The sequence below is a fragment of the Daktulosphaira vitifoliae genome, unplaced genomic scaffold, assembly GCF_025091365.1.
Source record: "Daktulosphaira vitifoliae isolate Bord-2020 unplaced genomic scaffold, ASM2509136v1 Scaffold_3, whole genome shotgun sequence".
NCBI lineage: Eukaryota > Metazoa > Arthropoda > Insecta > Hemiptera > Phylloxeridae > Daktulosphaira > Daktulosphaira vitifoliae.
In genome coordinates, this window is record NW_026099574.1 from 30262637 (window position 1) to 30279204 (window position 16568).

At 32.9% G+C, this 16568-nt stretch overlaps 1 protein-coding gene and 1 non-coding gene across 14 annotated transcripts in view; one reads left to right on the forward strand and one right to left on the reverse strand.

Annotated features, from left to right (window-relative positions):
- Positions 1–16568, reverse strand: part of LOC126901815 (RNA-binding protein Musashi homolog Rbp6) — a 223821-nt gene that overhangs the window by 55587 nt on the left and 151666 nt on the right. For 12 of the 13 annotated variants that reach the window (XM_050678613.1, XM_050678615.1, XM_050678616.1 and 9 more), the window contains one exon: positions 10957–11049. In XM_050678613.1, the coding sequence (XP_050534570.1) occupies positions 10957–11049 (93 nt within the window). Of the gene's footprint in view, positions 1–10956; positions 11050–13135; positions 13619–16568 lie in introns of those variants that run through there. The other variant, XM_050678626.1, reaches the window with a different exon arrangement.
- Positions 6690–6762, forward strand: Trnar-ucg (transfer RNA arginine (anticodon UCG)). Its single transcript has one exon. It is a non-coding gene; the product is annotated as a tRNA-Arg (tRNA).

Genomic DNA, 16568 nt, shown 5'->3' on the forward strand with positions numbered 1-16568 from the left:
ATATTCATAAATCAGCAAATTTATAAAAGGCCATATTTTATTTTATAGTTTATAAATAAAATTCATTGATAAAAAGGCTACCATGAAACGTACGTCGAATAACGAATAAATTTTATTTTATTCGTGTTACTAATGCAATATCTACATTTATCAGTCGGCTGTTTTTGCTTTATTAAGATCAAGGAAGTTTTTTTATAACTTTTATGACAACTGGAATTGAAATAAAAAATTCATTAAACGATCACGTCGGAGATGTGTTGTGCACGAGAACAAGTGAGACGTTATAACCTGCATTGACTTTATAAGGGTCTGAAGTGGTGTGTCGAGATGATTAGACCCCGTGAATCTATCAGACAGAAAAAACCGAGCGAGATGAAAGAGACGATACAAGAACTGGAATGAAGGGATTGCTAAGGGTGACGAATATAAAACACAATATTATTTCTGCGGACGGGAATGGGGAGAGCATTGCCTGACGGAACAACCGTTGCTGTTGATGTCGCTGATGCTGACGATGCACTCGGACGACTTGACAACGACTGTCTTGTCTACCATGATGATGGTCCAAAGACCAGCCCCTGTGTATTTTCGTAACGTCTGCGTCTACACTCTATCTATCCTGTCGGTGACAAATGCGCCGACAAAGTTTTGCCCTCATTAGTGTCAAGTCGACAACATAACCACCGTTACCCCAACTCTCAACACACAGAATACTACATTCTCAAATGCCGTTCTACGAATAACTTTCTTTGTTTCGTCTATAGTTCAATGTGGCAAAATAAATTTTGCACCAAATTAAAAACGGTTAACATTTCTTTATATATATATATATATATATATGGTATGGTTGAACGTCACGTTTTTTTAAAAATATATTATGAGAATACGCTTAAACCGTTCACTGTGCAGGTGCAAGTGTTTGATATTTCTATCACAGAAAAAAAAACTTTTCCTATAACAATCCTCGTGCGTGGATAGTCGGCAATAAGCCGTAAATCCGAAAAGCTAAATGGGCGGAGTATCTTTTCTAGAAAAAAAGAAACACTTTTTCTTACTGTAGTAATGGGTATTTCAATTTATAGATGTTTCTCTCTGTCTCTTTCTTTAATAAGTGCTCTCATAGAATATTGAAAGTAAATTAAAATGAAAATCCATTCTCGGTATCAATGAAAGAAAGGAAAAAACTATTTAAATAACACACAGAGAATAAATATCATATATTCTTACGAGAAAAAGTAAAGGTTTTCTTTCACAACCCATCGAAATAACAGAATTTTATTTCACGAGTTATTTAAAAAAAAAAAAAAATTGTTATTAAACAACATGAAGAATATAAAGAAATGTATTCACTATGTAAAACAAATACGAAAATGAACGCTGTTGTAAAATTTATGTATGAAACGTTACTACTAATTAAAAAACTATGTGAAAATCTCTGATAAGTACATTTTAATGAATTTCAATTAAAAACAATAGCAATATAAAGATAAATTGTTTCTCGTCAAGTTATTTTATTAAATCTTTCGATTTCAATTTTCATGCTACTGAAAGCGTCATCGCATATTTAAACAAATTGGATTAAATAATTTCAATACTCCGTGCGCGTCATGCGTAAAATAAAAAGATGGATGGTTGAATTTCATAAAGATAAAACTTTTTCATAGTTTGAAGATTATTCTTAATTATTATGAAGTCTTAATGATGAATTATATTAAGGCAGATCCGACTTAAGATCACGACTCTCGAGTAAATTAATTAATCCGAAATTAGCGTTTTAATGCATTTGATTGTGTTTTATTATTTCACTGAAATTTCAGACTGTTAACCGCCGAAGTTATTATTATGGAAATAACATAAAGCACAGATATGTTTTTCTTTTTACATAGGAACGATAGTATTTGTTTACTCTTTCATAAATTTGAGACGTCTTATACGATTACAAGACCATATGAAAAAAAAAAATACTAGGTCTATATATTTAAATGAAAAAGCAAGGAAAGCAAAAGCTCCAAATGTCGCCTATGAAAACAAACAAAGATAAAGACCTAAAACAACAGTTCCCTTTTGTGGCAGAGTCGGACAGGGACCTGGCGTAAATATAAAACAAAACAAAAAAGTGCTCGTTTGCATAATACACACTTTCTGCGAATGTTTTATATTCTACACCGTCGTGAACAATACGATCGAATAAATTTTCGTCGTTCAAATGAACTTGATAATCCCTACTGAAACAACTTCAGAGAGAAAATAATAATAATAGAATAATATTAAATAAATAAACAAACGTGACAAATCGAACGGTTCTTCTCTTATTTTGGCACGCTTTTAACAATCATCACATATCTTCTAACTCACCCCCCCCCCAAATTAATATCCCATATAAGATATGAGTAAATATTTTCATTAATACATTTAATTTCATAATGCATTATATATATATCCATTATACAAGTGTACATGTTCATTATAAATTGAAAGTAAATTTATAGTCTATTTTCGGCTGTTTCCTTTAAGTAGTGTCGAATGTGATGACTTAAAAATGTTTTCTTTGAAAGTTTTTTATTGTTTTTGCAAAAATTGACCATAATCAAAACGGCTTTTTAAAATAAATTAATTTAATGTTAATGCGTCGGACGAGAAATTAAACAATACAACAGAATTCTATTCTATGGCTAGTTCAATTATTTCTCGGTCAAATGTTATTTCAATGGTTTTCCTCTAGTTAGTTACCAGACGACATTTTTGGTAACACATTGTAGTAAAAATAACAAATTTCCTTTACAAAATTCGATTCGATCGCAAAATATTAGAAAAAGCTTTTATAGAACCGAAAAGTTTTTTCCTCTGTAGTTTTTTTGTTCAACTTATTCTATCTAACCTTTCTGTCGCCGTAGTAACATAATTGTCTACCAGCTTTTTAATCCACTCTTTCTCGTTGAATTATAGAACATTAAAAAAAAAAAATATGAACTGCTCGGGTCATACCCATACCCTTTTTCAAAGATTATAGTTATAGTCAGGCGATAAATCAACATTTTGATATTTTGACTTTTTGTTTGTGTCCTAATGTTATTTTACATTGAAAAACATTTTATATCTCTACAACTATGTATTTAAAAACTATCAATAGGTTATTTGATATAAATAGTCTTACAATAAATACAACTATTTAATATGAATAATAATATTTTGGAAGTGATAAATAATTTTTTAACTATTATTCATTAAAATACGTTTGATTTGTAAAGTAATTTATTTACAATACAAATCTGCTTGAAATTGATTGTATTTTTATCTTCTTAAAGGGACCGACAGGTAATTTTACACAAAAGTGATTTCAGAACGACAAAAGGCATGACCTTACTGTTGCGTTTTACATAATAATATTATGTGTTTTGTAATCTCGGGCCAACATGGAATTTTCAATTGTAACGGTCAGTCAGTCACGTGTCTTGGGAATCTCCGAAAGGGACAAATACTTAGAATCAACTTTGCAACACTCCGTTTCATTCCCATTCTATTTCGTCTCAGCATTTTTTTTTTCTACTATTGAATCATTCCAGCCCTTGACGCATTTCACGTCTGCCGTGAGCTATCGATAGAACCATAAGTAGAAGTACATTGAACTATATAAAGATTTCATAGCATTAGTATTGAGTGTTCCTAAAATTACCGGTCATAGAAACGACCTTTTTTTCTGGAATACATTAACGCAGCACACATAAATACTGCCGTTATGTTGAATTGCCTAGGAATTCGTAGAGGTTATTGTAAGGATCTCTATTGTAAAATATTTTCCACCATCATTCATAAAACAAGTAGCGACAATTATTTAAAATAACGATTTTCACTGCCTGTCACCACGTCAATGAATTCACATCAGAAATTTTAGACTATTTCAATTTATTCAGTCCATCTCGAATAATTCGCATAATTTTCACATCAAGTCAATGCATAATGTTGGACATAAAAACGCAAAAATTTCAGTAAAAATACGTACATGTAGTCGAAAATTAATGGCCGATTTTTACTGGTTTTTATAGCAAGCGACTGAAATCCTATAAAACTGCGCAATCGTAAAAACTACTATGGTTATTTGTCTCAACAGAGCTTAAGTAAATGATTTATTCTCGTAAGTAAACTGCTCAACGCATTACAAAACACACCAATCCCAGGTGCAATTATGATTGAAACAAACAATACACGCGTAAAAACTGTGTTATTACTGCGGACCACCCGAAGTTGTTGCACGCACGTTCTAGTGTTATAATATATTGGCACACGTAAACATTATACACTTAAGGCACAAGTAAAAGTTTTTGAAACGTTTCTTCACTCCACGTGCCCCGCGGCTGCCGACACGGTGCGCGAGTAGTGCCACCAAATCTACGTTTATAGCTCCGAAAGCGCGTTTGTAACAACCCCCCGCCCCGGGGCTACCATTTATATTCGTGTTTACGAGTACATCTCGAGCGACATGTAATGAAGGGGAAAATCCAAGTACGCCAGACGGAGACGAGCCTGAGCGCGATATATGAGGCGACTGGATCAAGAAATGATCGAGCAAAATATATTTTCTTCCGGCTTGTTGTAACGTACAGTAGTAACTTATGACGGTTAAAAGGAATAAGGAGGTTGTAACAAGACAGTCTATGTTTTCGGCCAAAGTGGAAAGGTCGATCGTGTACGGTAGTTGCAATAACAGGGTGGCGTTTCAGCTATTTGTAACTTTATACGAGACCATAGCGTGGTAGGGGTTAAACACCATAATTCTCCTGCGTGTCCGGTTATCGCCTAGTTCCGTTAAAAACTTTTTAAGTGTTGGTAACTGTCTTGTGTGTACAGCCATACATTTGAAAATGGCCAGCCGCGAGAGAAATCGATATAGTCTTCCGGAAGCCAGCAAAGTGCTGCGTCGCCGACAACCGACAGATAGTTACACTAAGTGATGATGTAGAGAAATATTATCAAAACTAATGTAAATAAAAACAATTTAATTGGTTGAACATTTTAAAGGTCTACCGAGAATCGTCGCATTTAATTAAAAGCTGATATTTGTGTAATAAAGAGCTTTTGACAATCGGTTTAATGACAAAACAGAAAATATCTATTACTTTTATTTTATTGTAAACATTTTTTCAATAAACAAATTTGACGCGATATCGGTAAAAGTAAATGAATAGTGTAAGCACGTTTCCCTAACAAAAAAAAATATTAATTAAACCGATAAAATATTTTCCTTAGTAGTATGCAAATAATACATTGTAATACTGTCACCGCCAATTATACCTACCACACATAAGGTCTGAACGCCACGCAGTACAAAAGTACCTATCCGGTAAATTGTTGGTACAAATAATTATGATTTACGACCTATGGTCCACCCGCACAACAAAAAACGTCCCCCGAAACACACACATGCGGACGTACATTATTTTCTTAGGCGCCGACCTACGTGCCAGCCAGTGGTACACATTGAGGTGCGCGTTGAATTGTGAATAGACTAGGTACAAAATAATAATATTATTTTGTTGCCTAAGAGCCGTACATCACTGATGACGTTGTGAATAGGAGTATGCGGTTTTGTGCGAATCTCTTAAACATTCTTCTTGTAAGTCGTTTATACGATAATTCGCTGGGCCCCGTGCACACAGGGCGTTGATTTATCGTTGCAAATAATATAATGTATACATGCGGTAACGGCTCGAAAAAGCGTTGAAAGTGTACGCGATATTTCAAGTATTTGTGAAAAGCATAGCTGCCAGCCGCTTACTAATGGCCAAAGCGCTGGTAAATTAATCGTCAAGTCCTCGAATAAGTTTGGTTGACCGCACCCAGTTGTATAATAACGGCACACTCGACACTACTGAAGCTCCTTTCGCTGTGTCTGCCACTATACATATTATAGGTGTTCGGATGTATTTGAAACACCTATTGTACAGAATCCATACAGCAAATAGAAAATTTAATACGATCGAAAAAGCGCAGATTTATGTGTCCCACAATGTAATAGCGTTGGTGAAATCCTAACTTTCATTGACAATTAACAAATGACCTGGTACAAAATCATTTGAGTCATTCGACACGAATTTCTATCGGTTAATATCAAAAGCATTTTAATGCCTATAAACAAAAGTAAAATTTAAATTTTTGTTTGTAAATATTCAATTAATAAAGTAATCCGTTCCCACAAGTACAAGTAAACGCATTAAAAATGTTGAGTACCACTTAGTAATATGTTTGACGTCACAGGTAGTAAAAAGAGACAGGGGCGTACTCTGTCAGACAATAATTTTTAAATTTACTTGGGGATATTTTTGATTAAGTTAAAAGCCCAATTGGAAAAAAAAAACTAGTGACATTTTGATATTATCGTATATAATTTTGTTTAACAGTTATTATTTTAAATAAAAATTTTAGAATTGTTTTCTAAGCTCATAGAGGTTTATTGATGATGTCAGTGACTAATTAAAGTAAAACGTCCAATTACAATATTAAACAGTATGGCAAACATTTATGTGTAAACACATTAGCAGTATAATTTTAAATTGAGTATATACAGGAGAAGAATAATTATTTATGTTCTAAAAATAATAACGAAAAAACTAAACCGTAATGGATAAACAAAAACGGACATTGATTGACAGACACGAGTTAAGTAATCAATCACTTATTGATATAAATATAATGTCCCTGTGGCGCAGTGGAAAGCGTACTGGCCTTCGGATCCAGGGGTCGTGGGTTCGACCCCCACCAGGGACACATGAAATATTTTTCTATTTTTCTAAGATATTTGTTGAACAACAACAAAACACAAAGTAAACATTATGACACTAATCTAAATTATTATCTACGATTTCATTTAACACACACACGTATAGAGTTATCCTACATATATATACATATATACAGAGTGTATTCCTTATCGGTCTCCAATGCACATAAACAACACGTTAATAGCCCAACGTCACAGATTCTTATCGCATCGTCGTCATTTTGAACAGTTTAATTATAAATATTATGGTCGCCAGCTAAACGACCGAAAAAACAAATTGAGAATCAGAAAATAATTTTATAATAAAAATCGAATATTTTAACTATTATTAAACAATAATAATATATAAAAAGTATCGCTTAAATTCCCTCGAACTGTAAAAGTATTTTTAATCATTACAACTTTAATTATAATTTTGATCGTTCTAACAGCAGATAAAATAATATAGTGTATTATGCTAGTTAGGCGTACTGAAGTAATCTATGACATTTTTTATTAATATGTATAACACGGATGAGTGTTTTATCTCTCTACAGCTGTAATTTTACACAGATTATACATTCACAATAAACAAGCTTACAATATAATTAGAATATTATAACGCACGATGATTGAAATGCATGAGCAAAAAAAAAAATATTTTTCTTGTGGTAAATATCATTTATAACTGCACAGCGTGCACAAAAAAAATTAATACAATGAACCTCTTCTTATAATAAAAAAATCAACCTAGTCACTAGTTACACGAATAAACAGGAACGCAAATTACTGAAAAATAGATAAGAAAAAAAAATACTATTTACTTATAGTTTGCTTCAATTTAATGCGAGAAAGTTTTTTTTTTAACAAATACTACGAATATATATATATTTTTATGTTACAAATCACATGCTAAATTAAACTTGAACAGCCTTGTTTCTTATTTGCTTATTTACCACTACTGTCGGTGTTGGAGTTCCGTGACTGGGACTCGTAAAAAAGTAACTTTTCATAGACACAACTCGTCTATCCTTTTCGTCACCGCGTACAATATAATAACGACCTCGTTTTGAACCTACTCGTAAAACATCGCAGTGTAGTTCTTTCGTATGTATTGACAAACGATAAAAATTCTTGTACTTTTCGGGGAAACGTCAATTGACGCGATCAAATTATTACTATACCTGCGACAATCACACGCGCACACAATACGATCGCAGTCCACGTGTGCGCCAAAATTGTTTAATTCGGCGACAATGTAGCGAATAAATAGCCCAATGTTATTTTTGGATGTTTATTGTGACAAATCGAACGTCAAAATGAAACGAAGCGCCCGCACCGTACGATGGTAAACAATTTGATGAGAAAGTTGTTAATATTTTTTGGAATTCCTTAATGAGGCCCTACTGACAATTCCGAATAAAACCGAAAAAAGACCGACAACAGAGAGAATGAGGTAGACAAAATTATCCGGTGAATTTTCCGAGTGGAAAACCCCGGTGAAAGTTCAACCAAGTTCCATTTAGGCATACGATTTCGTAGAAGACAGATCATCGGGCTGCATGGGCTGCGCGGATTGTGCGGGCAGAGCAATACGAAACTTTTCTACACCTACCCTTTTACCGCTGGCCCCTTTAACCGTCCGCCGATATCCGGATGTGACAAGGAAAACTTTAAATCGTTCTGAATGAGTGAGTCGTTCGTCCTTACATCTGGCTGTGTCCGATATACGTGGCCCGACAGTTAATAATAATTATACTCCTCACGCACTGTGGTACGCGGAGAAACTTTTCAATTAACTGCAGGCAGCTACTGAAGAAGACCAGCACAACTGAAACGAATAATACGACCCGCCGCTGAGATAATATTATTGCAGCCATCCTCAGCCTTTAATACCTCAACGGTTTGTCCGACAACACTATTACGATCACATAATTTACCAAAATGCTTTCTCCAATTACGACTTACGCTCTATAAAATAATTATACTGTTTTCAGCACTCGACTAAACCTACGACTTCAACCACTTCGAACTGCTTAATTTACTGAAGTTCAATAAAAAAATATATATTATTAAAAACACGGAGAAAAAAGTTTACAACAAAAGTGTATAATTGAATAAATATTTTTATTAGTTGGGTCGAGTTTATGACCATATATATATATATTTATTCGGATAATCTTGTTACATAACATTGTACTGGTATTATATTTTTATTTGAAAAAACAATTCACGGCTAATTACTTTACAAAAATTTTGCCGTTAAATTATAAGTGTTTGTGTTAGTTATTGTATACTTGTTCAAATATAAAGTGTGATTTATTAAGTTTACAACCCTTAATTTTTTATAAAGATATTAGTATTTGAAGAATTAAAAAAGGCGAGGAGTGATGTTTTATTTTACCATACCGCACTTATAAGAATTCTTCGGTGTTGCGCAATCCACTCGTCTATAACTAAAAATTATAACAATTCAAAAAGTATAAATACAATCTGGTTGTCGATTAGTAAACATTTTATTTAGACCATTATTCATTTAATAGAATAATAATAATATTAGGTTCTCATTTAATTTCGGAAAGTTACCCCTAAAATCTACCGTTTGAAATTATTTTTTCTTGCGATAAATTTTATATTTACAATGATTTTCAAGAATAAATAAAATTTTAATCTTCACATTTTTATCATTATTTGACGCAAATATAATAGTGTACTTAATAAATCACACTGTATAAGTACAATCGCTTAGAAATAAATAAAATTGGACACGATCGTGTGACTGAATAATGCACAAGAGACATATACCGAAGTCGCATAAAGGCTGGAGAGTCAAATTACAGTGAAATAAACGGACAACGTATAGGTCACGCGAGATTAAGAAACTCGCACAACTGATAATAATTATATATGAATTCTCTTAATTGAAACCAAACGAACGCAGTCTGCGGTAAGTACACTCGTGCGTTGTTTAAAATGATCGAATTGTTCCAGTAGCCCGTTGACTTATTACTCTTTATGGCTACTTAAAGTTAACCAATTTCCAGTAATGTGTTATAGTTTAATTATTTTCAACAGAGTACTTTTCGTCTGAAACCGCTGATAAATTCTAAAGTTAAAAATTTATATAAAGGGAAAGCTTAACTGTAAATCCGAGTAGATTTGGAAAATTAACTACTGCTGTGTCTGCCACGGCGGATATTTCGGGAATTTATTGTGCGACAAAACGGAAGGTTATTTAAAATAATTTCTCTTCACTTACATTCTATGGCGTTGGCATTAATTTCCCTAGTGCATAGAGACTAGAGTATCAGGGCACACAAATTTATACTTTTTTTTGTATACTTTATTAGGCACTTTTTGCTCTGCCGTCCATATATTATCACACAACCTTTTTTTCGCCGCTAAAACCATCTAATAATCGATTTATTACCGCAGTTGCACCGAATGTGTTTTATGTAAGATTCTCTCTCTTCATTTTCTCTTGTCTCTCTGCACTTGCTGAGTCCCTACGCACCCTTGGCTGCTGGTCTCGACCTACTCTACGACCGCGACGGGTAATTCCACTAGGACCCTCTACCGCCACCGCGGATCATCTTCTTCTTGGCGTTGTGTCCAAAACCCCAAGCGATGGCAATAAAAAATGGTTAGTATACAGGACACAGACTCGTATCTCGAGATAACCGTTCTAATGCGTTTCAGGTGCTCAAAGGTATACACTCGGTACTAGCGCGTACACACAGTGCAATATTATCTATCTATACATATATAAATGGAGATGAAACGTACAAGGGATGTAAGAAACGAGCACATTGAAAACACACGGAGCGCGGCGCTCGTTACATTATTCAAAGGGATGCAATACCATATACATTTTTTTCGCCTCAAAAATTATTATTATTTTTCCCTGTCATCTTTATATTGTTTATGGCGATTTTTCCCTTTCTTGTTCGCTCAATAGATTCTATCGGATTTCATATCCTTTTTTTTTTTTTATTCTTTGCACCCTTGATCGACGGTCAGGAAATTTGCACGGTAAACTCAAGCGATGACAAAAGGAGCGATCATGCACGGGTTAAATCTTTTCGCCCAATAACGACCCGGTAAAAAGATGCGACGCTTTTTTCTTACGCACTTTTACGATTATTTCCTTTATTCATTAAATATTTTCCTCGACTATAAAAACAAGATTCCAATGGACTTACCGGCCCAAACTGTTCGAAGTAGTTTTTGACGTCTTCTAACGTTGTAGGTGCTGAGAGTCCGCCCACAAAGATCTTTTTCGTTCGCGTCACCATCTGCAAAACACATAAACATTTATTAACAATATTGTTATATTATCACGAAATAACTAAGGTGGCACGCTACACCAATAAAACAGCGGTATTATATTGTAATAAAAGTCGAGTAGACACATGGTAACTAAGTGCGCACAACAGTTATTAAAACTATAAATATAATAAAAATTAAAATTTTACTGGTCAAGGAGTCTATAAAGATAAAAAGTTTTATCTACATACGTTTCATAAAGTTGTAAGTATAATATATGAAAATTAAGTATTTTTACGGTGTACATCTAAATGATCCGATCTGATCGATAACGACAAAAGTGTTTAAAAAAGAACTGTACAATAATCGTTGAGCTACAAAGTTTACATTGTCGTTTTTATGATTATGAAGACGAATAACTATTTTATGGAAAAATATAAATTAGCTAAACTGAGAAAAGTTCTATTTGTAGTCAGATCAGGGCTATTTTTCTTCTTTTACGGCGCAAAAATGCTGTTATCATAAAATTTGGCGTTTTTATGTCTTTTAATTCAAAATTTATTGTATATTTATTGATCCTCTGAAGATATAAGTAAATTTCATTACATTTAAATTATATATAGGCATGTCTAATTTGGATTTTTTTTTTATTATAGTAAGTCAGCCACGCAAAACACACTTATACTTGGACAGATTCAATTCTGATAGTGTCTTTAAATAATTCAATAACATTGAAAATATAAATGTTTTTCTTTACCAAATAAAATATTGCGTATATAAAAATATATTCATTACATTCATTAATAATTAAGTTGATTTACTTTAGTAAAAAATAAACGAGAGCCGCTAGTAAAACTATGTTTGATCAAATTTAAAAATGAACTTCCATGTGAAAATGTGGTTCAACACTAAATTCAGTACATAACGGTTTTTAAAACTCCTATATATAAGCACAGGTATCATTGCCGCCCATATTTAGGCCAAAGTATTTTGATGAATGCCACGTAGATTCAATGGATTATGCTGTAAAAGTTTTAACCGACAGGGACTACCCGGTGATAAAAAAACCAGGTCCCGAGGTCGTTCGATCAAACAATAGTATCAAAAGCGCTTGATAAAATAAAAAATAGGATAATAACTAAACAAACTTTGTTGCAATATTCATTTCCGGGTCTCTAGAGATAGAAAATTCACGGTTTCATCATAATTCCAGCTTAAATATTTTATGACGTTCGGCCTTACTCGTGGTAATGCAATATACTTTTATTATATGGGCCATGAGATGTACAACAAATTATACTTGTCGACGATTCGCTAAAAATAATTTCCTCAAAAGAATCGAGATACTGGAGAATATCAATAAAAGCATCAAACCGTCATAAAATGAAACGAAGATTTAAAATTATATGAGTACATTATTAAATTCGTCTATACACTTCAACAAAAGAGATAAAATAATTTTACGCACTTGGCTTATTTAAAGAAAATTTTTTAAAATTATATGTATTTTAGCCGAATTGTTATCACATGAGTTTTATAAACCGAGCGTTCAAACAAAAATCAATATTGTAACTGCCACAATATAAAGTAGGGATTTTTAAAAATGACAAAAGTTGGGGTAACAACAATTGATAAGTATACCGTAACAACAATAGGGTGGACAATGAAATGATGATAATAATAAAAACAATTAATCGGCTGGCAGTAAACACGTTTAGAAAATAATTGTTGTATTATAAAACAATGTGAGTACACGACAATCGCAAGTTGCAAGTTGGTTAAAGTCGAAACGGAGAGGAAATGATGTTGCGAAAAGAGGGGCGACGTTACGAATTTAAATCGGATATGCACTCGTATGGCTCGAACCCTATTTCGTAGTGGAGTCGATTGGTAAAGAAAGTGGGGAGAAACACACATGTATGTAGTGAGCGGGAGAAGTCTAAACAATAATTTGTATTTTTTTAACGTGCGGGACCATTAAAAGATAATCACACTCGAGTGACCGGTGCCGCTATCTGTTAATGGTCTCGCGTTGAAAAAAAAAATTACCCGCCAAAAAAAATTGTTAAAAATAAATTACAGTTTCGTTACGATCGCGGTATTAAATATGTTTACCATGTTCTTAATAGGAAGCTGCTGATGTTGTTGCTGCTGCTGCTGATGGCAGAGAGTGGCCGCCACTAAGGGCTGGTGCTGAATTTGGAGATGATGTTGGCTGTGGTGGTGTTGCTGGTGCGGCGCTACAGCAGAATACACGGCTACAGGGAAAAGGGGAGATCCGCCGAACGGACAGGGTTCCGTGTTTACTACTACGTTGGCGATGGTGCCGGCCGGTGTGCAGCCTCAAAAAAATATATGATAAAATGTATTGCTAAAATGATTGTGCGGTTTGCGAATACAACTGCCGTGTTCCGGTGCGGTGAGTGTATTGTCGATATGTAAAGTACTCGACGAACGTGGTGATGCTGTCGGTGACTCGCAGATGTCGATGATAACGAAGACGGCAATAATGGGACTACAACGAACCCGCCGGGATGAAGGAGCCGCGAGCGTTGCCGTACCGATCTGGATTGGGGAACGCGCTCGAATGGACCGCCACCTAGCGGGACCGAACGAGGCCTACCACCTGACCGACCGACTGAGGCGCTTAACGCAAGCTACTTCCGCATGTGCCCATGGCAACGGCGGCGTATCCGAGCGGACGTACACAAGCACAAAGTTACATTTCAAGCACACGCATACATATGCACCAGCACACAATCGCTGGCCCGCGAGCTCGACGACCGTAATAAATAACCCAAATAATAGGCTTCTCCAGCTGGCTGTATGCGAAAGTTTTGTTTTTTGTTTTTTTTTTACCACCAAACCTACACCTACTGTCCCTCGTCTTTTCGACCCTTAGGTATTTTTCAATTAATAACTTTTTGGTGGAACGTCAACTCATTTTTTAATGAATTGGTTCAATAATTCAGTTATCTCGCGAAAAGACAAAAAAAATATTCTAATGCAATTCGGCGGGCAAAGAAGAAAAATATAACCGATTAATACGCCCATACTTACTGATGAAATAAAGTATCTATAACTTTTTCCAACGGTCTTGCTCATCGTTTTTCTTGACGGACGATTCACATCGGGGTGATATCAATACCCGAATTCGTCGTAAATTACCGAATAAATCCGAAAGATGTGTCTTTGACAGTGCCAAAAAAAAAAAAAAGGAAAAAATCGTCAGCTTAAAACGTAACGTTTGTACTTTTGTATAATAAATTAAAGGCGAAATTCTTCGGATGTTGGTGCCAGCAATAAGCAATAAATTTCAAATTACTAGTAAATAACGTTCATAAAGTAAAGGTAGGGAAATCTATCTGTTTACAGATATAAAACGAGTTCGATCATAATTAAATGGATTTTTCTAGTCGAGCGCAATTACCAATTTCTTTTACAACATTATGAAATAGACAAGGGAAATTTGCTGTCTTAGATTGTCTATAAGTTTTGAAATAGTAGTGTATTATAATCCTTAGTAAATATTATTTTAATGATTCTTTTACCTAAGAGGAAAAGAGAGACCATATTCGCCTTTACGCGTAATGACAGCTCCTTTTTATTTATAAGTAAATATTTTATAACCATTTTTTTAATATTTTTTTTATTTGAAAATTTCACGCTAATGCGCTCGAAAATAATCTTCAGTTTTTTACTAACTTATATTTCAGATAGATTTTTTTTTTACGGAAAAAAAATAAGTTACCCAGAGGCGTTTGGGGTGCAGTGGTTTGTATTAAAAAAATGACTGTATAATACACCATGGTATGGCGCATATTAAACAAAGATAATATAAAAATATTTACAGATTACTTGACAAATTAAGACGCCGTGACGTTATCTTTCAACACGGATCTTTTTTCGAACATTATGTCTATGATGTATTTAAAAATAATTGTTAATTTCGCATCAGTTGATATTAAGAATTAATTTAAATCCATCGAGGTTCGATACAAAAATAATAATAAAATTATATATGACTGAAATATTTCATTTGAGAATAAATCAAGATTAAAAATGTAATCCTCGCCAGATGGCACAGACAATAATTGAAAATGAACTTGAATCTCTATTTGCAGTTAAACTTATTTATAAAAGTAAAAAAATTGAAACCAGTAGGTTGTTTGTAATCATTGAACCACGATTTTTTTGTTCCAATAATTATATTTTAAATGAATAATAGAAGTCATAGAATTTAGTTTGTATAACTTTATCATACAAAACCAAAAAAAAAAATTATAGCTCTAATTATGATCATCAATCATTAAAAATATTTATTAAAGCAATGAGTTGCTCCAAAAACTTAATTTCGAGAAACATTAATAAAACTTAAGTGACATTTTTTTTCATTAATTTACTAGCATAAAAACACAACTTTTTTCCAGACTAAAATTCTCGAGTTATAAAATAATTTTGGGCCTTTCAATTTAGCTACGCGTGAAAGTAACTTATAAATTAAATTATTATTTTTAATCGCAGTTATAGTATAATTAATTGGATAAACATCTAATAAATAAAAAAAAATATTAACCCAAATTTTTAAAACTAATCCTTAGATTAACGCAGACCATTGTGATATAAAAGAAAACTTGTTGTAAAATGAACAACATATTTTCACTAAAATAGTATAAATTATAGAAATAATATTCAAATTTAAATAATTTCGATTATTTTCTTGAACATTTTTTTGGAGCTTAAAGTTAAACATCATCACAAAAATAAAGAATACAAATAAGTACCGTTGAATCGAAATCACATTGTAAAAGATATTTGATAAAAGGATCACTACATAATTAAAATATTACTTAAATTTCAACGCAGATTTAGTTGGGCGATGTAGCCGAGATGTAATAAGATCTCGAGGGACCCATAACTACGTCGTTTCCCTTGTTTTTTTATTTATTTATTTGTAAATGTTTTTTTAGTCGTATACATTCGCAAAATAGTTTATGTATTTTCTGGAAAGCGAACAATTGTAATAAGAATCTTTAACAAAGTTATAAATTTCTACTAAGGTATTACTAAATACCTTATATAATTTTGGAATCGGAAAAATGACAACTGTTTTTTTGAGTCTATTCGTCATGAAGTGCAACATAATAATTCTTTACATTTTACCAAATTAAAATAAATTGAAGAAATATCAAATAACTCTGAATGGCTTAGTATAATATTCACTTAGAATATTAAAAGAAGAAATGTTTTTGGAAATATTATCTTGTTTAATCACAAACTACTTTTTTAAGTCTATGTGCAAGATAAATTAATAGTAAAAGTTGTACATACATGTATCAATAGTACGTGAGTATATTATTTTAAATTTAAATAATAATATATAATAATGTAAAGCAGCTCTAATTTTTTAATAAAAGTGGTACCGAAATTTTTTATCTATATGCAGGTAAAGTAATAAATGTGCTCATGTATTATAAATTGCACGTATAATAAAATGACAAAAAATGAATGTACTTAGTATAATATTACTCTTTTGTAAGGTAATTAA